The sequence below is a fragment of the Haliotis cracherodii genome, unplaced genomic scaffold, assembly GCF_022045235.1.
Source record: "Haliotis cracherodii isolate W230 unplaced genomic scaffold, xgHalCrac1.p SCAF_2, whole genome shotgun sequence".
Classification (NCBI taxonomy): Eukaryota; Metazoa; Mollusca; class Gastropoda; order Lepetellida; family Haliotidae; genus Haliotis; species Haliotis cracherodii.
Genome location: NW_027266275.1, coordinates 39,022,831 through 39,050,676, shown reverse-complemented (window position 1 = coordinate 39,050,676; position 27,846 = coordinate 39,022,831). Strand labels below are relative to the sequence as shown.

Here is a 27,846-nt window from a genome sequence, read left to right as displayed (position 1 = left end):
GAGTATTGACATTGCAGGAATGCAACAGAGGGACTGTGAGCGTCCTGTCCCGAACTGGGTTAGCTCACTCCCAGAGCAAATGGTCTATACCAGTAAATACCGTTCTCAATCATCCAGAACACACTAAACACCATGTCCATGACCTGTCATTTGGTAACACAAGAACACGAAAGCGTCCACCTCCAAAGCACATTTCGGTCAATTAATGGAGGTCGCACCCTGAGTCAGCATCAAATAATCTAGAGAAGTATCACTCCTCCAAGGAAAGACGGTGGCACATTCTTTGTCCTTCTGTTCCGGAAGTGCACACATTGAAGAACACTGGCAGAAGAACACGTCTGCGACAGGGAGGTGATGTTGTCCGGCCCTGATCGAGTAAGAAATCTGGTCATGACTGTCCGGTTGGTGGCGAGACATGAAGTGTAAGATGCCACGAGGAACCTCAGCCATGCTAGAGTAACGTCCCTTGCCACCATTTGTTAACCTCTTGAATATGGCCGTCTGTCAAACTGGTACCGTCTTGGGGGGCGATATCTAGGCCTGGACGGTCTATAGCTTGTCCTTCTCCCCCTCGGGTCGGTCTTACCAGCATGACAACATTTATAGAACTCCAACCCACGGTTATGTATGCACATGTTAAAGGACCGGAACGGCAGCGACACCTGTTGGTGATGTTGGACGGGCAGACGAACACGTCGATGGTAGTCACGTGTGCGGTTGGCGTGGTCCAGTAGTGCGGCATGGATCTTGGCGTGACAATGCATGCCATTCCGCGCCGCTATCCTGCCAACATCACAGCAGTCGACTTTGACTTCCACGACATCTGCAAAGGAAAGCTAGATACGTTATTTACATCATAACGAACGCCGAGTAAGTTAAAATCAAACCTAAATGAATTAATTTTGTTTAACACCGCCGTAGGAATAGTCAAGCTAAATAAGGCGGGCCAAACTCGGTTTCAAAAATGTTTTGTTATTATTTTTTCTGTATCATATTTCAAACATGTTTAGCTTTCGTAAAAAAGTTCATATTTGGACATTTATATTTTGAGGTTTCAAATATGGTGCGAAATGAACCAGTTATGATTCAATCATGTTTAGATTTTAAATTTCTTTGGATCCTAAACATACTTAGAATTTAACTTGACACAACTCAAAACATGTTAAAAATATAAACATGGGTTGGCCTCAAATGCGTTAAACTATGAGACAAGGATTGGCATAGTTTCGTGTTAAGGATCTGACACATCATTTTACATTGTAGTGTTTATGAATAAATCGTTTAGCAACATCAGCGTTCGGCGAAGCATATTAGACTTAGAGAAGACAACAGTTTTGGAACGAGTAAGCATCGAACCACGTCAACAGGATTCGTGGGGTCATGCAACTGACCACGTCACAGCTGTGGCATGGAATGTCCAACATGTAAACAAACCAGGCTATCTCGAAGTACAGGGATGCCCACACTATACCATTTACTTCCGTCCCTTAATAATCGCATAGGTTTCCCAATACTGAAACTAAAATAGTTCCACTCAAAAAGTGGTGTTTCGGGTCAAGGGTGGTGAGAAAATATCTCCTAAGGTACCTCGGGATTTTTCTAAGTCTGGACGATTAATCATATGAATGTCATTACACGAAAACATTATATGTCATAATTTCAGACATGAGGCATTTAACGTTTCTCTTATGTCAACGGGATCAATAGTGACTGCGGTGATCACTGGAACCTTAGAGACGCATTAGCCTTGATCCTAACCTGTCTTTAACACACACACAGGGAGTTTATATTGTGAAATGTTTATGCGAATAAATGTTATACGCCAGAACAGTTTTAAAATCAATATTCGGCAGGTGCAGTGCTTTGTGGGTCAAATATGTACATGTACTACTAAACTTTCAATAGGGATTATCAGATTTTAGATATATCTAAATATACACTTGGCATGTTGTGAGAATCAGTTTTGAGAATCATGGAAAGATAAATTTATCCCGAACGAAAGTGGAGTAGTATACATCTGCAAAATATTATCATCAAACATAATCTTACACCTAAAATCAAATATCCAGTACATTTCACATAACCATACTGGAACTTTGAGCAAAGCACGACATATATCTAGGCAATATCGGTTAAGGCTGGTACATCGAGCGCCATACCAAACCCCGAAACCCGGAAGGTTGTGATAGGATAATCTAAAACGTCAGTAAAAGTAAATTTAACGGAACTGGTATGTCAAGTAAACAGGAAACGAATCCCAGCCTTGACTCAGTCGATGTTATTGGGCATTTCATAACTCTAACATCCCTGGCCCACTCACCATGTACTTCCACACAAGGTGAATTTCACGCCATAATAATAGTATACGTCCTGTTACATTGAACACAGAGGCCCACATTAAAACGTTAGTTTAGGCGAGCGTGTTCCTTAATCTATCTAAGCTTCTTATAGCATATTTGCTTCTGAAAATAGTTGTTTAACATTCCACATTTGCTCCCTGTCCTCGCGCCTGATCGGTCTCAAACGAAGCAGACAACGTCGACGACGTCTAAGAGGACGCTATCTCTCTACAGTCTGAGCCTTCAATGGATTCTTCCTGTTCCAGAATCAAGTGTGCCTGAATGTCCTGGCTTAATGCCTGATTGACCCTCAAGCTTTACAGCTATCACATATACCCTTTGGCATAACCCATGTACTTAGTAACTCTGATACTTTAGCCCGGAGTCTTAAACTGTGTTGCTTTATTGGGGCTACTCCCTCACTATCTCCACCAAACACTTATGTGGAAGTGATAGGAATTAACGATAGGGCCCGCAGCATTACATCAGCTTGAATTATGCTGCCACTCTTTCGTTGTGGTGCTTCGTGTCTGATTTTTGAATCTCTTCTACAGTGCGGGTTACGGAAATAGAACTACAGCTGTCATTTTAGTGGACTTCTATTGCATCAAGTGTTGACTTCTATTGCATTAAAGCTGGAAAGTATTATCTTCATATCAAAGATAGGCCACGAATTTCTGCACCATATTTTAAGGGGAAGTCTGACATGTACCTCCTGCACAACTTAAATCCTTGAAGTTTCAAATCACGTGTTTCTCAGATATTTTACTGGAGCGTCTTTCAACGCAATTTATTGCAATTAACTGGTTACTCACATAGGGTATCACTTGTTCATATCTGTAACTGACGGAGTTTAGATCCCTTTATGAGTTCTAAATTACTGACACTCGACCTCATTTCTAACTTATCTCAGCAACTGTTATGAAATACAAATTGTCAAAAAACCGGCAGGTCGTGTCTTATCACCTTCTGAGTGTTAGTTATTTAACGCCGCACTCAGCAATATTCCAGCTGGATGACGGCGGTCTATTAATAATGGGAGTCTGAAGCAGATAGTGATTGATATCATGAGCGTCGATCTACGCAATTGGGATACGATGACATGCATCAACCATGTCAGCGAGCCTGACCACCTGATCCCGTTGAGTGGCCTCTTAGGGCAAGCATGGGTTACTGAAGACCTGTTCTTACCCGGATCTTCACAGGTCTACCTTCTGAGTGCTGACTGCGTGTGCCGGATGCAAGAGCAAACAAGAACACAAGAACAAACATGTTCTGCCAGTCCTCTATACCACTTGGAATCACAACAATATTTCAGAGAGAATTTTTTTTATGTTTTTGTATGTTTGAAGTTACTCTTCGTGTTTTTGTTGTTGAGTAAGTTATGATGCGGTAAACAATTCTCAGGATATCAAAGTACTTCATCTTATGTTTTCGCGAACACCTGGTGTTCATGGCTATTTTACCTTTAACGCCCAATGGATACTTTGAGTGAATGTTGCAATGGTTACGACATATTCAAGGTCATCTTCCCGAGGCAAGGGAGTTAATTGACCATGCAAGTGGAAACTGGACTTGTACAGTCAGTTAACTCCATTGCCTCGGGAAGATGTTGATGGCGGTTTATTTATTTCAAATTGTCCAAATCTCTTGTTCATGGGAACTCACTAACACTTACGATTTGCACGCCTGATGCCTCTGTTCATTGCTCTCTGGAGCATTTTTAGATGTTTTCGAGAACTTCAAATATTTCTTTGATGCCAATACACCTACCTCTTTTGGAAAACATTTTTCAACAAACATTGTAGCCAGCGCGTTTTTTTTAAAGTGAACAAAAGACACGACACAGTTCGGTAATTGGGATCACCGGGAAATGCTGTCAGTTATATAAAGGGACGGTGGTGTGAAGGTTCAAGCAGAATTTGAACTCGGGTTTATTTACGTGCATGAACTTCGCCCTTGATCCGCCATGACTGGCGTGATTGACAGGTGTAAGGAAATGGGATTCCCCCGTGTAGATATCTATGCGTGGCAATGGGTAAGAGGGGAAGGCGGTTGGGTCTCTGACACAGGAATCTGACAGCGGGTCACCTTGCCGGTAAGGTCATCATAACACTGACCTTTCATCCGGCTGACACCGCCACTCAAGGGAGGTAACCTTTCGCACAAATATGGGAGAAACTGCGTGCCATCATATCCCACACGTGGTCCATATCAAGCGGTATTATTCAAATACCTGTCGCCAAACACATGGGATGATATGGGCTTCTCACCGTGCGAATTGTCTTCGGGACATCCTTGTTTAAGAAAAGACAGTTTGCTTTCATTTTGACATAGAACACTTAATTAGATATACCAAGAACTCGGGTTGTTTGGATCACGGAAACATTCGGCACAAAGCGAGTTTAAGATTGTGTCTATCGATTTTTTGTAGTTCTGTGGGATGCTTTCGAGACAACTAAGTCAACTAGGGATGCTTTCGAGACAACTAAGTATTGTCAAGTGTGTCTGCTGCCAAAGATGTGATGAAAAGTTATTTGTGTTTTGGGTCGCTGGTTTACATGGTCCAGACATGCTTATTCACCAGCCACTTTGAGACAGCTGGTGACTGAAAAGTTCTCAGCCTGACTACCAAGGATTTACATCTTTCACAGTTTGCATGTATTCCCAAATCTGTTTATTCATCATGTAGTACAGGCCATAGGCCTGGGTTAAAATGCAGGACTGTATGAAGTAGTACAATGCTTACAGGCTGCATTTGAGGTCAAGTAAAATGGGGTTTAAAGTCGCGTTCAAGATTATTGCACTTTTATAGGGACGTGTGTGTGTGTGTGTGTGTGTGTGTGTGTGTGTGCGTGCGTGCGTGCGTGCGTGCGTGCGTGCGTGCGTGCCTGTCTGTGAGTCTGTTTGCTTGTACTGGTCCGGACTAAATGCCGAGTATATAGAGCTAGCCCACTAAGATACCATTTTGCAGTTTAACATGAATACCCGACTCAGACACAGCATAACTGACTCCGAGCCGACCAGTCCTTGTTTTAGTCTCTTAGTGCAGGGCCCCAGGCAGGGTAAGAACCCCAGACCTTCCGCTCTCCGGGCGGACACTCTACCACTAGACCACGGAGGCAGTCGGCTGCATCTGAACACAACTAAGTAGAATATGTATGCAGTCATGAAAGAGACAAGGTAGTTTCCGTTGATGGAAATGGACAAAATTGACAACCGCTCTCCTACAGTATCTCCATTTAAAAGGACTAACTCCAACAACCACCCATGCGGCCCTGGATCAACTTAAGGGGACGATGTACCTTCCTTTGTCACAGTTTAGAACCTTTGAATATGATCAAAGATCAGGAGGATCTTCAACTGCCATCGCTGAGGAAAATGTTGATAAAATACATGAAATGATTATGTATAACCGACGAATCACCACAAGTCACAGCCAATACATAAGAGCATTCTACGGAATGAAATGGAAAAGAACTCGGCATGACAATGGTTCGTTGGTTCATCAACCAGGTTCAACATCTCATATGAGAATGTTCGTCGTTTTGACGCAGAACCAGGTGTGTTGAGGCGGCTTGTATCCATGGGTGGGTTCAACACTATCACCGAGAGTCAACAGTCAAAGCAGTGGAAACGTCTCCGAAGAGGAAAACGGCAAAGTCTGGCAAGTTGATGGCTTCGGTATTCTGTGATTCCGAAGGTGGACTACCTCCCGAAAGGTCACACCATGAAGTCGCTTAATTATGTTTGTTTTCTTTGTTTGTTTGCTGTTAAACGCGGCACTCAGCAACGTTCCAGCTATATGACGGCGGTCTGTAAATAATCGAATCTGGACCAGACAATCCAGTGATTGACATCATGAGCATCGCTCCACGCAATTAGGATCGATGACATGCATCAACCAAGTCAGCGAGCCTGACCACTCGATCCCGTTTGTCATGTCATTAAGCTACTAAGGCAAATGTGTGAATATCAACTTGAAGGCTAAACGTCGTGGTAAACTCACCCAAGGTATGTTGTTCCTCCAGCAAAGGACTGTTGTCACAATTGCTTCAAAGAATGAGTGCACCTTTGAACTAATTGAACATCCTCCACTTTACAAGATTTGGCACCGTTAGATTTCCACCTCTTCCAAAACCCGAACAGTGTAGAATAGGTCTTCAGCAGTCCATGCATACCGTAAAATGCTTCTATGCTTGTCGTAAGAAGCGACTAACGGGATCGGGTGGTCAGACTCGTAGATCGATGCTCATGGTATCAATCACTGGATTGTCTGTTCCAGACCACCGCCATATAGCTGGAATATTGCTGAGTGCGGCGTTAAACAACAACCAACCAACCCAGACCCGAAGAGAAAACTGTCTGGCAAGCGTTATGGAAATGATGAAGCTGTGGGTGACCCTTAACGTGGCCAAGAGGAAGCCTTCTACACCAGAGCGGTCCAGGCACTCCAGCATCGTTGGCAGAAGGGTGTGTGTGGACCTCGGAGGGGAGTCTGTTGAAAAATACTTTGCAACCAACTCCATCAACGCAGTCCATCAAAGTCAGGCCGAGAACTATTCAAGCACCCCTCGTATATGCAACATGATCGGTCAGATTGTGTATTGAGCTTACAGAAACACGATCTGTGCAAAAAATGTATATGTGGCTTAAAGAAACAATATTTGGGCAGTAAATGGATATGTGGCTTACAGAATAACGATATGTGCAATAAATGCATGTGTTGCTAACGGAAACAAGGCCTGTGTAATTGTACATTTAGATTAAAGAAACACGATCTGTGTTATAATGTATATTGAGCTTACATAATCACGATCTGCACAATAAATGTAAATGCTGCTTACAAAAACAAGATCTGTGCAGTAAATGTATTTTACGCTTAAAGAATCACGATATGTGCAATAAATGTATATTTGGCTTTCAGAAACAAGATCTGTGCAATAAACGCATGTGTTGCTTACAGAAACAAGATCTGTCAAAATGTACATTTAGATTACAGAAGCACGAATTGTGCCAAAAATATATATTTGGCTTACAGAAACACGATATGTTTAATTGTACATTTAGATAAAACACAATCTGTGCCATAATATATATTTGGCTTAAAAACACGAGCCTAGCCATAAATCTGTGCCATAAATGTATACTTGGCTTACAGAAACACGATCTGTTTAATTGTACATTTGGCTTACAGAAACACGATCTGTGCAATAAATATATATTTGGCTTACAGAAGTGCGAAAAGTGTGATTGTATATTTGGCTGACAGAAAAGTGGTGTAATATGTGTGAATATATATATAGATATATAGATATGGAACATTATACAAACACCCACACCTCCCGCCATTTCTTTGAAGCTTACTACAGCCCATGTTGTATAAAGAACATAACTAAATCATTTGATGAATAACAGTTTGATTTGATGGCTAACAAAGGCGAATTGTTTCCCGAGATATGAGCGATATTATCGTATTTTATGGTTACATATCAGTCAACAGCAAGCATCTCTATGTGTGTATCTGTAATAGAAGAACATGCAGATTTGTTTTTTTTTCTCATATTAATCGAGATTTTCTCGACCAACACAATCATATATTCTCTGATCAAACACGGCAATATCGCATATGACATAAAATGTTCCGACAGTTAATATCCGAGCGGACATCATTTGCCCTCAGACAATCATCGCATATATTTCCACAAAGATGAAATTACCGGACCCAAACTCAAACGAGTAACGCAACGATGCGTCAAAAAAACTAATTCATAAATCATCTCGAAATAGCTTTCCATATTAACATCACAGTTATGAGCACAATTTCCTCCGATTTAGGATGCTAAACTTCATCGGGTGTGCGATGGCGCCAGGCTACAATACAACCTAACCGTCATGCGACTATACATGTGGCATAAGAGATAGCAGTTTCGATTTACAACCAGAGAGCGCCATACATGGGATTTATATAGCCAGCTTGAAATAGCATTAAGTCATAATATAGCTGCAACATCAGCTCTCGAGTCAATAGGATCGTGGGCGTGTATTTTTCAAAACCATCGAGGCCTATCGGACAGACATCATTTTCTATGATTTGAAAAACGACGCATTTGAAGAAGAGGTATAATTTACGGAATTAATGACGTGAGTGTATAATAGATCTTGCGTGAGGGCTTGTAGCGTTTGTGTTCCCCATCTTCAGGGGCAGAGGTTCCCGGTGGTACACAAAGCTGTTTAAACAAAGTAATCCTACATACGTAGTAAATAGGATATGTGGTGATCCGGGACAAAGCCCTGACTTTGCAGGTGTTGGTGGGTATTACAAGTAAAAGAAACTTCAAGAACGTGGTATACCCACACGTTCCGTCCCACGACTGAGGGACAAGAATCCCCTATTACTATATTACCCAACTGACCTGTGCTATAATCTGTACTGCCACACCGGCACGTGGGTAACAGTATCAGAGTAGCGCGCGTGACCGTGGTAACAGGAAAGACGAATCATTAACAGAGTGAAGAGGGCGTTTATCACTGTACCAAAGAAACTATTTTAGGCCAAAATAAATATACATTGTTTGTGTGTAACGAATATGGACTTTGATTGGACAATGATTTTTAACAAGAGTCGTCAGGAATTCGGAAATGCAGCTTGGCTACTTATACCCCACTTTTGGTTCATTGCCATTGGATACCTTGAGTTGCTGTTCAGTATTTTTCAAAACACCAAATGATCAAAAGACACCAGTTCACCACTAGGGTGATCTGATTAGCAAGTTTCATCCAGAAATATTCAACGGTTTTGGATTTCTGCTCCGGAAACGACCCATTTTCAGGATAAGTCCAACTTGTCAGGGTTAATAAAAATAAATATTTTTTACAAAATGCCAAATCATCAAAAGGCACCAGTTCATCACAACACTGATTCATATGGCAAGTTTCATCAAGAAATATTTAACGGATTTGGAGTTCTACTCCTGAGGAAAACAACTTGTTTCCATCATGAACAATCATGAAAAGGAAACAAAATATAATTCGTCAAAAGGCACCAGTTCCCCACAAGACTGATCTATATAGAAAGTTTCACCAAGAAATATTCAACGGTTTTGGAGTTCTGCTCCGGAAAAGCAAAGCGCTTACCGACGGACGGACATCGCTATCGATGTCCGAATCAGACAAATTGACTAAAGGCATCAACAAGTAGGGGCACCGAGTCTGAGTAAGACCATCCAATCCTCTGTAGAGGGCTCTTACCAAAAGCATGGCATACTGGGAACCTATTCTTCCCCGGGATCTTGAGCTTTGGTGACGAAATGGTAACGTTTACGGTGGGCTTTGTGCAATGTCGTAAGTTTGCTGTGAGCATGATGGCACTATTTCAATCTTGAGGTGCCTAATTGTTTATGGAAGGTTTACATTTACATTGGGGCTTAATGGTGCATTAAAGATTCACTTTAATAGCGACGTGCATGCACGTGTGTGGCTGCTTGTGTTTGGGTGCTAATCCGGACTAATGCCGGTTTATAGTGCTTGTCCACTGAGATACCGGGCCGTAGTTTAAAATGGATACCCCACTCAGATTTGTTTGTTTTGTTTGTTGTTTAACGCCGAGCTCAGCAATATTCCAGCTATATGACGGCGGTCTGTAAATAATCGAATCTGGACCAAGACAATCCTTCAGTAACGTCTTTTGGTATGACGCGGGAGGGGTCGGAGCCACTGCCCTTTCGCTCTCCGGGCAGACACTCTACACCCTACACCACGGAGGCGGTCCCACATTGCCGAAACATGTTTACATGCAGTTGTAAATCGTAATAATCACCCTCTACTCCAGTTTGCAGGTCTTCTCTGTTAGAAATTCCGGTAAGCTCCATACCACTTCCTGTTTCGAAGGTTAAATCTTCGTCATCGGTTGTCTCCCTTATCAAGATGGCTTCCTGCATACGACGGCGGTAATTAATAGATCCGGAGTATAACTCTGAAATATATAACGCAGATAATTCCTGAGGATAAAAAAAACAGACACTTGCATTTCTTTAACATTTTACACAAATATGCCCTGTTTACTTACGATGTCTATCAGGGTATTGAAAAAAACACATGACAAATATTTGTCATTCCCATACCACCTGGAGGGTACTTTTCCATCAATGTGTGCTAATAATGGAAGCCAAGTCGGAGATATATCGGACTGTAAACGAGTTTTTTTCCGGCCATAGCGCCAAAATTGGCACGCAACCGATGCAGTACGGTATATCTTTGTGTATTACGACATGGCACAGTCGTCGGTTAGGCCGCATCAAGAATATTCCCGTTTCTTCTTACATTAAACAGGTAGGTATTGATTTCACCTCCACTCCAGCCTAAGCTCACAATTGTACAAAATGAAAACATTGGTAAAAAGTAGTTTCTCATTTACAAAATCACCAACGGTATCGATGGCCGGTAATGGACGCTTTACATGAAAGAAATGGAAAATAACGCTAACGTGAGGAAATTACTAATCGGTGTTGAGAAACATGCGATTTTTTTATGCGGCCTTACGTTTACAACTCTGTACTAAGTAACGCATTCTGATGTAAAAATACACCCAGAAATGTCTCTATATTGACGACTACAAGACTGAGTATATCTCTCTGTGCATAACGATAACTGTCGAACATACGACTGGGTTGACAGAGTACCGTTAGAGACCGACCATTTGTGTTTTTGTTGTTGTTGTTGTTATTTTTTTTAAATTTAGTGGACATGTTGGATGTCCTGATAATTTGTGTTCGAACCCATTGACATAATTGTATGTTTTGAATCGAACAAAAAACAAACCATTCCACCCCCTCCCCTCCTATTGTTCCTGTTATACAAAAGTAAACTCTATGATACCGCTGTCGGTATAATATATGATCCTAGACCCTAGACCCTCTTAGATCAGTAAAGTTAAAACATTCAATGAACTGCCATGATTCGCTAACTTCATGACATACTCGGCGTCAGATTTACGTCCCAAACTATATCTTGAAGAAAAGCATTTTTGCAGATGTCATAATCAAATTAGCAAGTCCTTGGAAGTTGGATTGTGATTTCCAACGTGGCACGATCTTATACGTAATTGTGTAACGGACGTGCCACGAGCATTCACCGATACTTAGCGTGTGTTTGACGAGATGTAAGCCATGGTTATAGCCATGTTTTCTCCCCATCCCCTTGGGACGAGCCCCATTGATGACTCGTAAGTCTTCCCATCCCCTGGGATAATACACTCCCACACAGGTCAGAGACGGCGGGGGTGAGGCAACGAGTCGAGTTGCAGATGACTTGCATCCTCTCTTCTGAATCCCCGTGGAAATCAAAGCGAAGAGCTATCGTTGTATCTGAAGTAAATTTAATACAAACCAACACAGCATGCAAGTTCACTACCTCGACTGATTTCCGTAATCATCTCCATTGATGTACACTCCTATTAGGTTGTTCCGGAATCAAACATATCGTTTCGGTCGCAATTGATCCTGTCGAAATTGATGTTATTTTATATATGGATGGGTCTGGTAACTGCTTTTTGGTTGCTAGCGTTTTGATTCGTTTAAGTGTAGCGTTATTAATTGGATTACTGATTTTTTCCTCGAATGTCTTGTATGCGTGGGAGGAAGGAAAGATATTAAACGGAGAATTTATGAATGATAACGCTTACATCGCAATTCTGTGTGGTGTATCTGAACCTACTGGTGTGATAAACTATGTCCCTACAATCTGTAAAGTTATAAAGGGAATTCGGGGGAACTTGGCATCGGCGGTGTTTTGGGAAGAACATTCAGAAAATTACCCTCGAGATATCTCATAGTTTGGTTCCTTCAGGGGACCTTAAAGAGTATATCCTGTAGAACAATGTATGGCCAAGTGTGGGGGTGGGAACTGTGACAAGGTTTGGGCCACGAGTGAGTGAGTTATGGTTCTTGAGTTTAACAACCATGTGCGGGGGCGCCTGAGCAAAACAACTTTTAAACATTAATAATGTAAATAGTTATGACAGTAAACAGCAATACGGATCATTGCCACAGAATGTTGGTGGAACATAACACATAATGTGCATTACACGTTGTGAATTGGAAATAATGGATTTTTGCACGCTGCTTGAACATTGTTATTTATAGATGTGTAAACTTTTCAAAAGTAATTAACCTATTGTTGTTCAAAGATCGATACTATTTCAATGGATGTGTTAGGAGCATTAACTACGGCTATATTTGCATGTTCCTTCGTTTCTGACAGTAACGTTACTGGTGCTATAATAAGCCATCAAACCATACGTCCCGTCTGGCAGCGGGTACTGGGGACCTATTCCCTCAACTTTTACACACACACATGCATACATGCATTTACACGTAAACGCGCACACACACGCGCACACACGCCGCAGTGCATGTAACAAACAGTTTGAGAGTGAGTTGAGTTTATGCAGCTATTAACATGGGGAAATGGACTAAGTTTCGCAAATATTTTACCACGTTACATGCCTTGTATTAAGGATTGGAAATTGTGGCATTCATCCTGATAATATATTTGTAAAACTTGGTCCATTTTCCCCTTGTTAATACCTCTTTGAACAGTATTCCAGATGTATGACGAAATGTCAGTTTGATGTGGTAGGACAGCCAAACGTGGCCCAGATAGCGGACGCCTGATCCATCAAGTACTATGCTGTTCGTATTTTGTATTGAAAACGCGCCTTGCCCGAAGAGACGTGAATGCAATCAGAAAATGTGTTCATAACTTTTTATCCTACCGTTATCAGATCTACGTCCCTTGACCCCCTAGCAATTCCCCTCGCAATTCTCCCAAGTAATAGCGGACCGATAAAGCTTCAGCATAACGTTAAGGATAAAATATACGCTTTGTGTTGGAATGCTGGCAATAGTATCGGTTACTAACAATCATTATGTTTTCAGAAATAGAATATGTTATAGGTCGAAAGTATAATCAAATGTTACTTTGAGTTCGACAGCATTGTCTAATGTAGTTTTGAGATCGACAGAATCGTCTAATGTCGTCTTTAGGTCGCCATTGTCACCTAATGTAGTCTTGAGGTCAAAAGTGAAATGAAATGTCTTGAGGTCGGCAGTAAAACAATGTAGTCTTGAGGCCAACAAAGAAATAAAATATAGTCTTGAGGTCTGAAATATTATCTAATATCGTCTTCAGATATGCAATGTGGCGTAATGTAGTCTTTAGGCCAACAGTGAAATAAAATATAGTCTTGAGGTCTGAAATGTTAACTATAGTTCAGATCTGCAATATCGTGTAATGTAGTGTTTAGGCCAACGGTGAAATAAAATATAGTCTTGAGGTCTGAAATGTTAACTATAGTTCAGATCTGCAATATCGTGTAGTGTAGTGTTTAGGCCAACGGTGAAATAAAATATAGTCTTGAGGTCTGAAATGTTAACTATAGTTCAGATCTGCAATATCGTGTAGTGTAGTGTTTAGGCCAACGGTGAAATAAAATATAGTCTTGAGGTCTGAAATGTTACCTCTATTTCAGATCTGCAATATCGTGTAATGTAGTGTTTAGGCCAACGGTGAAATAAAATATAGTCTTGAGGTTTGAAATGTTAACTATAGTTCAGATCTGCAATGTGGTGTAATGTAGTCTTTAGGCCAACGGTGAAATAAAATATAGTCTTGAGGTTTGAAATGTTAACTATAGTTCAGATCTGCAATGTGGTGTAATGTAGTCTTTAGGCACACAATGTATTCCTGAGGTCGACAGTACCATGAAACAGTGTGTCTGAAACTGAACGAAAATGTTTAACTGCAATTGAACGCGAAAGGTCAACCATGAAAAGTATGCAACTACTAAAATGTAGGGGACAACGAGTGAGTGGGTGAGTGAGTGAGTGAGTTGGGTTTAAGGCCGCTTTGAACAGTATTCCAGTTATTACACGCCGTGTCAGCTTAAAATGGGTGTACATCCCGAAGCAATGCAGGTCCCACGCGTTTATACGAGCACGGGTATGGTGGTGACAAAGCCAGAAGGATAGTCGCGGCGAACGAGATTCGAACCCATAATCATAGGTTTGGGCGTGCCAAAGCGAATTGCACAGCGAATTGCAAAACCTCAAACGACTGGTCCCCCGTGACACAACGAGATCATCGCAAAATCACACGGCGACATTAGATACACGCATCACGTAAGGTCGCTGCGCCGTGACAAATAATTCACACGGGCAGAATAGCTCGTGATTACATAGCAGTATAAATGATATATAGATTGTGGTGCGTAATGTTAAAAGCAGCATAATGTTTCGCCTCTATTTACACAGCCTTAATGAGAAACGTCAACATCTCTACCCAGTGAATAGCCGTCGCTGTCTGACGCTGTGACTAACGCAGAACTTATTCTATTAAAATTTACACTAAAAATCCTTTAACAAAAGCCCAACAAGGCGTTGAATACCTATTCTATTTCTGGTTTGAATTTCAAGATGCGATAAAGAGAGTGTGTCGCCTGAGATCCACTCCCGAATAAAATTTGTTGTGAGGAAAATAGCTTCGGCAAACAGTCGGCTTTCTCAGGCCATTCAAACATAGGCATTCAACCGTGTCATGGTTCAAGGGTCAGAAGATAGGTGACCGCCTATACTCATGGGAATACAACTACCTACGGTTGTTTTATGTTTGTTTGTTTGTTGCTTACTGCCGAACTCAGCAATATTCCATTATATGACGGCGGTCTGTACAAAATCGAGTCTGGACCAGACAATACAGTGATTGACATCATGAGCATCGATCCACGCAATTGGGATACGATGACATGCATCTCTCAAGTCAGCGAGCCTGACCACCCGATCCCCTTAGTCGCCTCTTACGACAAGCAGAGTCGCTTTTTACGAAAAGCATGGGTTGCTGAAGATCATCCTTCACGGGTGACCTACTGTACAACAGCCACCCTATTTAACAAGCGACATTGAATGTTCTACTGCTGGTTTGTAAAAATATATTTTCTGTGTGTAATATGACATTTTGTACCTGCTGTTAGTTTTCAGTTCACATTCACTAATTACAAGCCGTGCCCCACTCACTTAACAGCATCAATGCATATTAATTGACAAATAGTCCCTTCTTAACCCTAAGTATATTTTCTCTAGGGTATTGATCCGCATCACCAGTCATAAAAATTCGCTTTATAACAACCGTCTCAGTTGTGTCACCGCCCATACTCCTTATACACATTGTCTCCGTTTTTACCAATGGTAAATAAATTGTATTTAATGGTCAGTCGTTTATGTTTCATGTAGTCCTTCATACTTTGATCTACAGCATTATTTGTCAAAGAATATGACACACTCTTTAAATGCTGGTTACAGAACGCTGTTTACAGGGTGAGAGCGGTCTTCAGTACGGTAACCCATCTTCCAAACGCCCTTCTCGCTCACGGCAATCGGCTCACGGCCAATCAGCGAGCACCGTTTTAAGAAGGCTGACGCTGATTGGATAGATGTGAACTGATCGCCTGAAGGGGGCCAGAAAGCCTAGTTATTATAAAATAGTCTGTGTACATTCACGGGCCATATGTGAGTTTCTGTCTCTAAAGACAGAATAATGTTTTGCGGTGCGGCGTAAGCTGCTTAAGCCTTTTAACATTTGGATCAAAGCTACCTCTAATGTTAACCGAGTAATGACCCATTTCGCGAAACACGTGACGCGACGTATAAGGCTATTAAACTCTAGACTTTCAAAGGATTCGTTTTCGGACAAATTAGCAGACATTTAGTACGTGACCATTGAGGAAACTGAACAACAAATGTGAACCATTTGTAAAACACGAGTCATCGACAAAAATGGAACTGGTTAAATGTTCTTGTTTCTTCGGAGTAATGAAACAAGCTGACAATGAAATCAGTCAAATGATTTTTTACTGTCACTGGTTGGGGGAATTGGCTACATGTGTTTGCTTATTTGTTTGTTTATTTGCTTAACACTGCACCTAGCAGTATTCTAGCTATGATATGACGGCGGTCTGTAAATGATCAAATATGGATAAGACACTCCAGTGATTGGCATCATGAGAATCGATCTACGCACTTGGGGATAATGTGACATGCATCAACCAAGTCAGCCAGCCTGAACACCCGATCCCATCAGTCTCCTCTCACGATAATCGTATTGCGTGGCTTGATGCTCGTGATGTCAATCACTGGATTGTCTGGTTCAGAATCGATTATTTACAGATCTCTGTCGTATAGCTGGAATATTGCTGAGTGCGGCGATAAACAACAAACAAACAAAACATGATGGCGGCCTGTAAATAATCGAGTCTGGACCTGATAATCCAGTGATTGATATCATGAGCAACGATCAACGTCGAGGAACGATATGACAAGTAATCAACCAAGTCACAGAGCATGACCACCCAACTATAAAGTCGCTTCGTACGACAAGTGTACGTTGCTATGTCAATTGGAAGAGACATATATTGAATATATGCTGTCTTTTGTGACATATCTAATATAACGCTTGAGTAAAATCTCAAGACTTAAGCGATAGTCATACATGATTGTCAGGACTGTCGAACACATGTTTCAATATGTGCCACGGAATAGCGAGGGGGTTGGGGAATCACGGGCTTGACATGAGACAAACTCTCATTGGATACCAAACACTTACAAACAAACAAACAAACAAACATTGCAGAACCCACGAGCACGAGTATTTAGCTGACGGACCAAGTAATAATCTTATAGAATTTGTTACAAATCGTGTCAATCTGGGATTCGTACATATAACCATCAGATCCTGGTCCGGATAGGGAACAACCCTGCACAGAGAATTGGGGTACTTTTGACTACTGGGCCTACCGTGTCTCCAATATTTATAGCAAATGAACGAAATTTACGAAAGTGTAAACTTTCAATTATAGCATTGGACATGATCAGACGAACAAGTGGTTGATAACATGACCACCCATTCCTCCTGGGTCTTATTATAGCCGAAAGTTCATCAAGCCGGACAATGGCTATTGGTCGTATTCAAACTCAACATTGAGGCTGCTGGTCACTCCGAATGCCCTGGCCTGGTCTTGAATAGGTATAATGTTTGATGCCGAATTCTGGTGCACCCAAACAAAACAACATCGTACAAGCAGCAATGTCTGAACGATGTCTTATGCAGCAGCTTCAATAGTCAAGCTACATAGCGGCTTTCAAGAGAGTGATCGATAGCAAGAGCAACGATCCAAGGCGTCACACACTATCAGCCAGGGGATATCCGATCATGATTTTTCTCGACTCTTACGATAGAGATAGGGTGCTGGGAACCTTTTCTGACCCGGGATCACACGGGGCTTAACCCTATGAACTGAAAGACATTTTCGGTATAATATCTCCGTGTTTGTACAGTCTAATGTCACCCGCCAATATGAATTCTCGTAATGGAGAATAAATACTATTTGAAATACCAAACAGACAACACGTCCCTGTCGTATGTTTAAGTAAATTGGCAACAATGAGAGCATGTCAATGAGTGGCAATGTCAAAATGTGTAGACAGGTTTCAGTATTAAGGTTGGACACTCGAGACAGCAAGACGAGTACACCCTCCGTCGTATTATCTGTCACATACAATTAAATTGAATAACACAAGAGTAAACCTTTCCATAATGTTATTGACAGAAATACGCCATCGTTAAGCTTTTTCGATAACGCAAGCTCCTGGCAGACAAGCCTGTGTCATGTTGTGTACTTGTGTTCTGGCAGACAGACTTGTGTTCAGTGTCATGCCCTACCCCTTCCCAACCCTACCCCAGTTCACGGCAGACAAGCCTGTGTGTCTTGTCGTGTCCCCGGCTCCCTCACCCCCCTCTCAGCGTCCGGCTGTCCCACCCGGTGACAACTTTTCTCCCACGTGTCACTCACGGAGACACCATTGAGGGTGAGGCCCGTGCCAGGCTGGCCAGTGAGACGGAATAATGCGCCGCAGTGTACACAGAACGACACACATGCCACTCTGCGGATATATACGTCAAGTATGAAAGGAGAGGAAGGTAATCCAATAAGCCACAAATGGTGTCAGGGCTGATGGCCTGCATCAACCTGCCGGCGGGGCTGGATGTGACACTTTATCAAAAGGGAGGGGGTCTCCCCATGATATGACTATGACAGGTGGGAAGGGTGTTATTCTATAGGGAAGGTGTATAGGGGTATGGGTCTATGAGTAACTGGTCCTTGTGATGGTATGTCTGTATAATTTTAGTGTGCATATACAACCACTAGTAACCGGGTTCAAATTGATACAAAGTTATATATATTGTAATTAGAATATCACATGCAATAGTACATATTTTAAAAGAACCGTGGATATGTTTGGCTTTACACTTAAAGGCAAAAGTAAATGTCATATTTTTATTGAAAATTGAAAACTGATCATCTGTAATTGTACAAGCCACTTGTTAAGGCAGAGCACGCACGGTACGTTGGTGCCGTTTTAAGTTATATTTGGGTCGAACTCAAAATTTCTTGTCGGGAATGAAAATAACATACACACTACAAGGCAGAACTTGAATTTGACATTTTGAAGCTTTTAAAAGCCTAAGGGGGCAATCTTCATCACAATTAAGCATCATCGTTACACTTTCACTTTTCAGAGACAGTCGTTAAGATTCAAGTGCTCCTGGAAATTCCAATATGATAAACGAAAACACGAACACCTGCGGCTTGTGCCTTTAAGTCTGTGTGTTGAAGTTTATAAGGCAATGCGGTTTCATGTAGGGTTGCATGAGGTGAGGTGAAATGGGGTTTAACGTCGCGTCCAAGATTATTGCACTTATATAGCGACGTGCATGCATGTGTGGCTGTTTGTACTAGTCCGGACTGATGCCGATTTATAGTGCTAGCACACTGAGATACCATGCCGCAGTGTAACATGAATATCCCACTCAGACACAGTATACTGACTCCGAGCCGACCAGTCCTTGTTTTAGCTCCTTAATGCCGAGCGCCAGACAGGGTAACAACAAGTACCATCTTTTAACGTCTTTAGGTATGACGCGGCTGGGGATCGAACCCCGGACCTTCCGCTCTCCGGGCGGACGCTCTACCATTAGACCACGGAGGCGGTCAGGGTTGAATGAGGTGAGGTGTGAAGGGCAATATTTATGTCATGGGGGCAGTGACATATTGGCTTCAGGTGTTATCTTTTATGCACGCATATTCACAATGTTTGTAAATACTATCAAAAATCGCCATTCTCGAAATTACAAACGTGTGTGTGTGCGTGCTTGTATGCGAGTCCAGACTAGGGCAAGTTTTATAGTTCTAGCCCACTGAGAGATACGATGCCACAGTTTAACATGAATAAGACTCTGACACAGTATACCGACTCCAAGCCGACCAGCCCTTGTTTTATCCCTTTAAAGCCGAACGCCAGGCAGGGTTCCAAGAAGTACCGGTTTTTGATATGACGCGGCCGGGGATCGAACCACCGACCTTCCGCTCTAACCACTTGGCCAAGGAGACGGTTTCTTATGTTGGATGAAGTGGATATAGACTTCGTGCTGTACGTAGTATTTAGGCTATGTGGTACCTGGGCATGTCGCTGTATGTAATATAGATCCATAGTGTAAATATGACTGTATTTGGTGTAGAATATAGGCTCATGTTGGGCGTAGTATAAAGGGTGCAGCATGTAGGCTAATGTTGGGTGTAGTATAAAGGGTTCAGCATGTAGGCTAATGTCGGTGTAGTTTAGAGGGGGTGCGGCATGTAGGCTAATGTTGAGTGTAGTTTATAGGGTGCAACATGTAGGCTTATGTCGGTGTAGTTTATAGGGTGAAGCATGTAGGCTAATATGGGGTGTAGTATAAAGGGTGCAGCCTGTAGGTCAATGTTGGGTGTAGTTTATAGGGTGCAGCGTGTAGGCTAATGCCGGTGTAGTTTATAGGGTGCAGCATGTAGGCTTATGTTGGATGTAGTTTATAGGGTGCAACATGTTCGTCTATGTTTGGTGTAATATAAAGGGTGAAGCATGTAGGCTAATGTTGGGTGTAGTTTTTGGGGTGCAGCATGTAGGCTAATGTTTGGTGTAGTTTATAGGGTGCATCATGTAGGCTAATGTGGGTGTAGTTTATAGGGTGCAGCATGTAGGCTAATGTTGAGTGTAGTTTATAGGGTGCAACATGTAGGGTAATGTGGGTGTAGTTTATAGGGTGCAGCATGTAGGCTAATGTGGGTGTAGATTATAGGGTGCAGCATGTAGGCTAATGTTTAGTGTAGTTTATAGGGTGCAGCATGTAGACTAATGTTAAATGTAGTTTATAGGGTGCAGCATGTAGGCTAATGTGGGTGTAGTTCACATGGTGTATCATGTAGGCTAATGTTGGGTGTAGTTTATAGGGTGCAGCCTGTAGGCTAATGTTGGGTGTAGTTTATAGGGTGCAGCATGTAGGCTAATGTTGGGTGTAGTTTATAGGGTGCAGCATGTAGGCTAATGTAGGGTGTAGTTTACATGGTGTTTCATGTAGGCTAATGTTGGGGGTAGTTTATAGGGTGCAGCATGTAGGCTAATGTAGGGTGTAGTTTACATGGTGTTTCATGTAGGCTAATGTTGGGTGTAGTTTATAGGGTGCAGCCTGTAGGCTAATGTTGGGTGTAGTTTATAGGGTGCAGCATGTAGGCTAATGTTGAGTGTAGTTTATAGGGTGCAGCATGTAGGCTAATGTAGGGTGTAGTTTACATGGTGTTTCATGTAGGCTAATGTTGGGTGTAGTTTATAGGGTGCAGCATGTAGGCTAATGTTGGGTGTAGTTTACATGGTGTTTCATGTAGGCTAATGTTGGGTGTAGTTTATAGGGTGCAGCATGTAGGCTAATGTAGGGTGTAGTTTACCCGGTGTTTCATGTAGGCTAATGTTAAATGTAGTTTATAGGGTGCAGCATGTAGGCTAATGTTAAATGTAGTTTATAGGGTGCAGCATGAAGGTTAATGTAGGGTGTAGTTTACATGGTGTATCATGTAGGCTAATGTAGGGTGTAGTTTACATTGTGTATCATATAGGCTAATGTTGGGGGTAGTTTATAGGGTGCAGCATGTAGCTTTTACCACAAGCATGAGCTACTGATCTGAAACATCCATGTGGTAAGCGGCATGAAATTACTATTACACGTAAGCACTGCTGTGCTTTTAATGTATTTCACTTTCGTCCCGTTGGTATTCTGGGTTAGAATAGATACCCTGCAACCTATGCTTGTCGAACGAGGCGACTAAATACACCGGTTGGTCAGGCTCGGCGACATGGGTGATTGCGTCTCAGCGTTACCCGATAGTGGGGAGTTGCTCATGACAATCACTGGGTTTATTTTCTGGTCCAGATGAGTTGACTTTTGTTTCGTGTAGTCAGTATACTAATGTTTTGCTGTACCTTGATATTGTGTGGTTAAATAAAGGTTCATGACGTGTATTAAACATAACATTTCTGTTTGTCAAATATGTGTTGTAGAATAACCTATGTTGGCGGTAGGCATAATGTTATCGACGGTTTGTATCATGGCTATTGTGTGGGGGGCATTAAATAGGTTTATGCTGGGTAAAGTATATTAGCGTTTGTTATGCGTAGTACATAAATACAAGCTGCTGTTAAATATATGGTTCAGATTGAGTATATACTAAACAGATGACGGGATATTTGGGTAAGTGTTTGCAGTCTTATTGTGATTGTAATTATTATCGACCTACGATTGTCATTCCATGGTATGACAGCATCCTCAGTAAGAAGTCTTGTAACTTTCTATAATCCGTAAATGAACTAAGTACAGAGTCCCTTGAAGATTCCGGGTTAGAACTGGTCTACAGGAACCCATGCTTGTCGTTAGAGGCGACTTACGGGATCGGGTGGTCAGGCTCGCAGACTTGTCTCTCATGTCATCGTATCCCAATTGCGTGGATCAATGCTCATGATGCCAATCACTGTATTGTTTGGTCTAGACTCGATTATTCGCAAACCGCCGTCATACAGCTGAGTGCGGCGTTAGACAACAAACAAATAAACAAACTAAGTCCAGAGAAGGTCTGGACATTATGGCAATATGTTTACCTACCACACCAGTTTACCCAATTCCGTATAAATGTTTCGGTTTCACCGCAGTCTACACTATGTCAGCAATAAGAACCATAACTAATGTAGGTTTAGCCAGGTATACCAGTGGTTGATAGGAAGAGCATCGATCCACACCGTGTCAAGGGCTTCACCAAAAGTGACCATCGGATCTTGATTTAGTCGGTATTACGGAAAAGGGTGCTTGGAATACAAGCGATAAAACCCTTCCATAATCACAAGAAATCCCTGCTGAAAGCAGAGTCAATTGTACGATTCCGAATATATCAGACCGCCTCTGCTGTCTAGTGGATAGGGCGTCTGCCCGGAGAGCGGAAGGGTCGTGGTTCGATTCCCATACCAAAAACGTTAAAATATGGCACTTGTTGTTACCCTGTCTGGCGCTCGACATTTAGGAGAGAAAACAAGGGCTGGTCGGTCATTTCGACGTGAAATCAAGATTAACACAAGGACACCAGAGTTGATCATGCACTCGCCATAAACAAAACACACTTTTCCTCATATTGTTTGCGAAGAAAGTACTATCCCTTCTTAGATTCATATATACCAAACTTACATAGATCCTTGGTATATCTACATAATGCATCGGTGTCATTTTGAAAAATGTCCTTAGTTGCTACCGTTACCTGCTGAAAAAAAGTACAAAAACAGTGTTTCCCTAGATAGTCGCAAGTCTTATGACGCAAAGATGTAGAGGAAACAATTAAACGATAATCACACAACTATTGCCATGTAAGAATTACAAAATATGCCTTTATAATCGAATTCGATGTCTATATATTAATATAAGTAGGTCACTTTAAAAAACTAAACAAATTTGTTTCGTTAGTAAATTATTACAGAATACGATTTTTCTAAAAGGCTATTTTGTAGGGAAATAAAGTGTAAGCGGTATTTGACTATTTCCAGATATTCTGTCCCGGAATCTCGTGATGCTGGACTTGAGCATGGTACAGACAAACCTTGAAACATAACCGGGACAAACCGGGATTCGAACCTATGACCACAGCGTTCTGGTGAGCCTAAGGGACGCAACTCTGCACAGCGAATAGCGGCGCCTGCAGTCGACCAGACACTCGTGTTCAGCCTTTACAAAGAGTGACTGTTTATTTCTTAACACCGCATCACAACTTTTACAGCTACCCTGGCCGACGTTCCTTACGGGTGAGTTGAAACTCAGACACACTATGACCTCATCCGCGGTCAAGTGGTAGAGCGTCCACACGGAGGGGAGATGGTCTGGGGATGATGGTACTTGTTGTTACCCTGTCTGGCGCTCGGCATTAAGGGGCTTAAACAACGACTGGTCGGCTCGGAGTCGGTATACTGTGTCTGAGTGGGGTATTCATGTTATACTGCGGCATGGTATCTCAGTGGGCTGGCACTAAAAATCGGCATCAGTCCGGGCTAATTCAAGCAGCCACACACACGTGCATGCATGTCGCAAAATAAGTGCAATAACCTTGGACGCGACGTTAAATTCAATTTCACCTCACCTCAGGCACAGTATAATGATTCAGCGGCGACCAGACCAGTCCTTGTTTTATACCCTCAATGCTGAGCACCAGCTAGGGTACCAACGAATAGTACTACCATCTTTTAACGTCTTTTGGTATGACGCGGCCGGGGATCGAACCGCCAATTAATCTTCCGCTCTACGGGCAGACGCTCTATCCACTACACCACGGAGTTGGTCACGTTACTTACAGACTCATTTAACCCGGCTAATCTGTTTTATTAGTCACTATTAACGTTTTTAAGTTACGATTTAAGGTATATGAATATTTTTTCGGAAATTATGATCCAGCCCAACCCATCCCAACATGACATCGGTATCAAGAATCGAATCACAGTGCAAGGAAACCCTACATTGCAGAAAACATCACTCTCTAATTATATCTGTACGCGAAAAACAAAGAGATCATATCCATCAACTTTAATGGTGCGATGAGCACGCGTCCGGTTTGTCTTCCTCGTAAAGTTCCATCAAGGATACGTAGACGAGTCAGGAAGGACGAAATGTGAACAACACCGAAAAAACTGCAATGACATACTTTACTAATATCTTGGTAGACTCAAAACAGTTTGTTGTGTGGGCGTATGGAGGAAGTTTTATAGAATGATTCCATCTTAATTGGATTTGTAGAGGATGACGAGATTGATTGAGGTAATAACGTCCGACATTCGTCTGATGCTCATCTTAAGCAATATTAGGTTTGAATGAAATAATAATTCATAGGCTTAGGATAAATTGGCACAGGGTAGAGTTACGTTTTACGAACAAATAAAGACGCCAGACCGATGTAGTTTATTTGAATGGGAACAAATTCGTTCAAAGAAAAGAAACATTTGAAAAATCTATGTAATCACGTGGGGGTGGGGGGGGGGGGGGATTGGAGACTGGGTGGGGGGACTTAAACGGAGGTGGGTTTGAGATGGAGACTGAGACTGAGCTAGAGGGGACAACTGTGGGAGTATAGTTTTACGCCGCGATGTCACGGCGGCCGACTCCAGAAATGGGTTCCATACATAGTACCCATGTGGGGAATCGCACCCGGGTCTTCGGCAAACGCTTTAACCACTAGGCTACCCCGCCGCTCGCTGGAACACTGTGGAAGACTATGGACACTGTGATGGACGAGACAGAATGATATGGTGATTGAGGCTGAGATGGAGGTGGAGACTGAGATGGGGATTGATACTGAGAGTGTGATGGGGGTAGGGTAGACTATCTATACTGTGGTTAAGGAGACTTAGGTGGGGATTGACACTGTGACGGAGATGAGGGTGTAGATGTGGACTGAGTATGGGAAGTAGACTGAGATAGGGATTGACACTGTGACGGAGATGAGGGTGTAGATGTGGACTGAGTAGGGGAAGTAGACTGAGATGAAGGCAGGGAAGGGATTGGGGTTTTGCGTCGCCAGCAACATCACATCTGTGTAAGAGAGTTTTGTATGCGCATATCCGTGCTACACAGCACTTCAATCAGCCACACATAAAATTTCATTTCTTAACACAAGTTAAACGCTAGCCACACACAGAACATTATACAAAGTCGCCTGTAAGTGAGTGAATGGATGGAACTCACGCCCTGTTAGCAATATTCCGGCAATAAAACGACGGGGGACACCATAAATGAGTTTCACACATTGTACACATGTGGAGAATCGAACCCGGGCCTTTGATGTGACAACCAAAGACTTAACAAATAGGCTACCCCACCACCCTCGCCTTAAAGCATTCGGAATCTATTCGGTCTCGGAATACGAATAGAAGAGTGAGTGACAGTGAACGCTGGTTCAAGCAACACTGTAGTATTACACGGCAGTGACTTGAATATTTATATCTAATCAAACCTCAGATAGAATTACTCCAGTTATATCACAACAGGCTTTAAATCATTGGGACTGGGTAATGAAAACTAATGGTTCATTGCACGAGGAACTAACGTGCTGTCGGGGTCTGACGACACACAATCAACTTAAGACCAGTCAGTCTTCATCTCAGTCAGATCGAAACAAGGAGCTCACGTGTACTGAGGGGTTATTCTGCGTCCGCATCCCATGGCTGATGGTTTGATTAGTGTGATCAAAGGAGTGAGTGAGTTGGGTTTACAATATTCCAGTTATATCGCGGCGTGTCAGCTTAATGTGGGGGGAAAGCCCGAAATGATGCAGGTCTCAGACGTTTACCACTTCGGTGAAACCCACGAGCACGAATATGGTGCAGACAAACCTAGAAACATAATCGGGGCGGACCGGGATTCGAACCAATCATAGGTTTCTGGCGCGCACAAGGGACGCAACTCTGCACAGCAAAGCGCCTTAGACGACTAGGCCACCCATGCCCTCCTATGCGCAAAGGATATTGTATCGGCAGCCAAAAGCAGCTGAAACATACTGCCCTGACTCGGCTGACATTTTGACCACGCGATACCCAGGCTTAATGGGCGCCTATTAATATTGGGAATCTATTCCATCTGGGATGGTGACCCTGACTGAGAATGAATGTTCAAACTGCGCCATGGCCGACCGGCAAGGCAGTGGTCGATGGCATGGACAGTGATGTACGCGGTCGAGGCAGGATGACATACATTCCGGTCACACATTGTGACCTACTGATAATCATTCTAATCCGCTTTGGGTACTGAGGACCAGCAAAGACAAGATAGTTTCTGGATGACAACTTCCTTATTCTGTCGTGATGCCATGAGTTATCATCCATAAAATATATTCATTGACTTTACTGTTACTTACAAACTTCTAAAATTGCCAGTCCAACAGCTCATACCGAGGACCTGTTCAATACCGGAATCCCTGCGGCTGGTGTATGACAATATAACAGTTCAGCCAGACGGCAGCTTAAAGTACTTCCGAAGATTCGCCATACTCTGTGCTTTTCAGATTGCAAAATTGACAGGTTACAATGTTTGCATTGTTTAACTTGATATATGCCAGCTTAGCCACGGTATGGATCGTCGATAAAACGTATCAACCACAGTTTGTTTGCCCGATTATTTACATGGGTTTAGTCACGGGTTACAATAGGTCTCCAGCAACCCATGCTTGCCGTAACAGGCGACTATGCTTGTCGTAAGAGGCGATGCATGCCATCGTTTCCCAATTGCGTGGATCGATGCTCATGATATCAATCACGGGATTGTCTGTTCCAGACCCGATTATTTACAGACCGCCTTCATATAGCTGGAATATTGCTGAGTGCGGCGATAAACAACAAACAAACAAAACATGATGGCGGCCTGTAAATAATCGAGTCTGGACCTGATAATCCAGTGATTGATATCATGAGCAACGATCAACGTCGAGGAACGATATGACAAGTAATCAACCAAGTCACAGAGCATGACCACCCAACTATAAAGTCGCTTCGTACGACAAGTGTACGTTGCTATGTCAATTGGAAGAGACATATATTGAATATATGCTGTCTTTTGTGACATATCTAATATAACGCTTGAGTAAAATCTCAAAACTTAAGCGATAGTCATACATGATTGTCAGGACTGTCGAACACATGTTTCAATATGTGCCACGGAATAGCGAGGGGGTTGGGGAATCACGGGCTTGACATGAGACAAACTCTCATTGGATACCAAACACTTGGGATTCCGGGCCAGATGAGTGCCAAACCTGAAGTGATGACAAATGAAAACATGACGAAACATCACCTACCTTGTGTTGCCGAGTCCTGCTGCTGCTGCTGCTGCTGTCGTCGTCGCGAGGGGCGGGAGGGATAGGCGACGCCGACAAGTAGGAGCACGAGACTGATTTTCAGGAGCCAACTCACGTGCGTGTCCATGGGAAGTGCGGCGCGGGGCTCGCAGCTTGAATAGTATCTACATTAACTGTCCCGTAGCAGAGTCGCAGGACTAGACGTAATCACAACCCCCT

The 27,846-nt window shown here is 42.6% G+C and overlaps 1 protein-coding gene across 1 annotated transcript; it reads right to left on the bottom strand.

The window, feature by feature from the left end:
• LOC139469170 (uncharacterized) lies at window positions 1-27,846 on the bottom strand. Its single transcript, XM_071251305.1, has 3 exons — window positions 27,628-27,846; window positions 10,159-10,314; window positions 1-823 (listed from the first exon to the last, which is right to left on the bottom strand). Exons 1-3 carry the CDS (start codon window positions 27,752-27,754, stop codon window positions 480-482), a joined length of 627 nt encoding a protein of 208 aa, XP_071107406.1. The 5' UTR covers window positions 27,755-27,846; the 3' UTR covers window positions 1-479.

Bases quoted from the DNA above. Each gene is read 5' to 3' on its own strand.
- LOC139469170 (XM_071251305.1), bottom strand. From the start codon at position 27,754: ATGGACACGCACGTGAGTTGGCTCCTGAAAATCAGTCTCGTGCTCCTA. The intron at 10,315-27,627 runs GTAGGTGATGTT...TATATATTTCAG, and splicing joins GCAGGACTCGGCAACACAAG to AGTTATACTCCGGATCTATT. The intron at 824-10,158 runs GTGATTATTACG...TTTCCTTTGCAG, and splicing joins CCTGCAAACTGGAGTAGAGG to ATGTCGTGGAAGTCAAAGTC.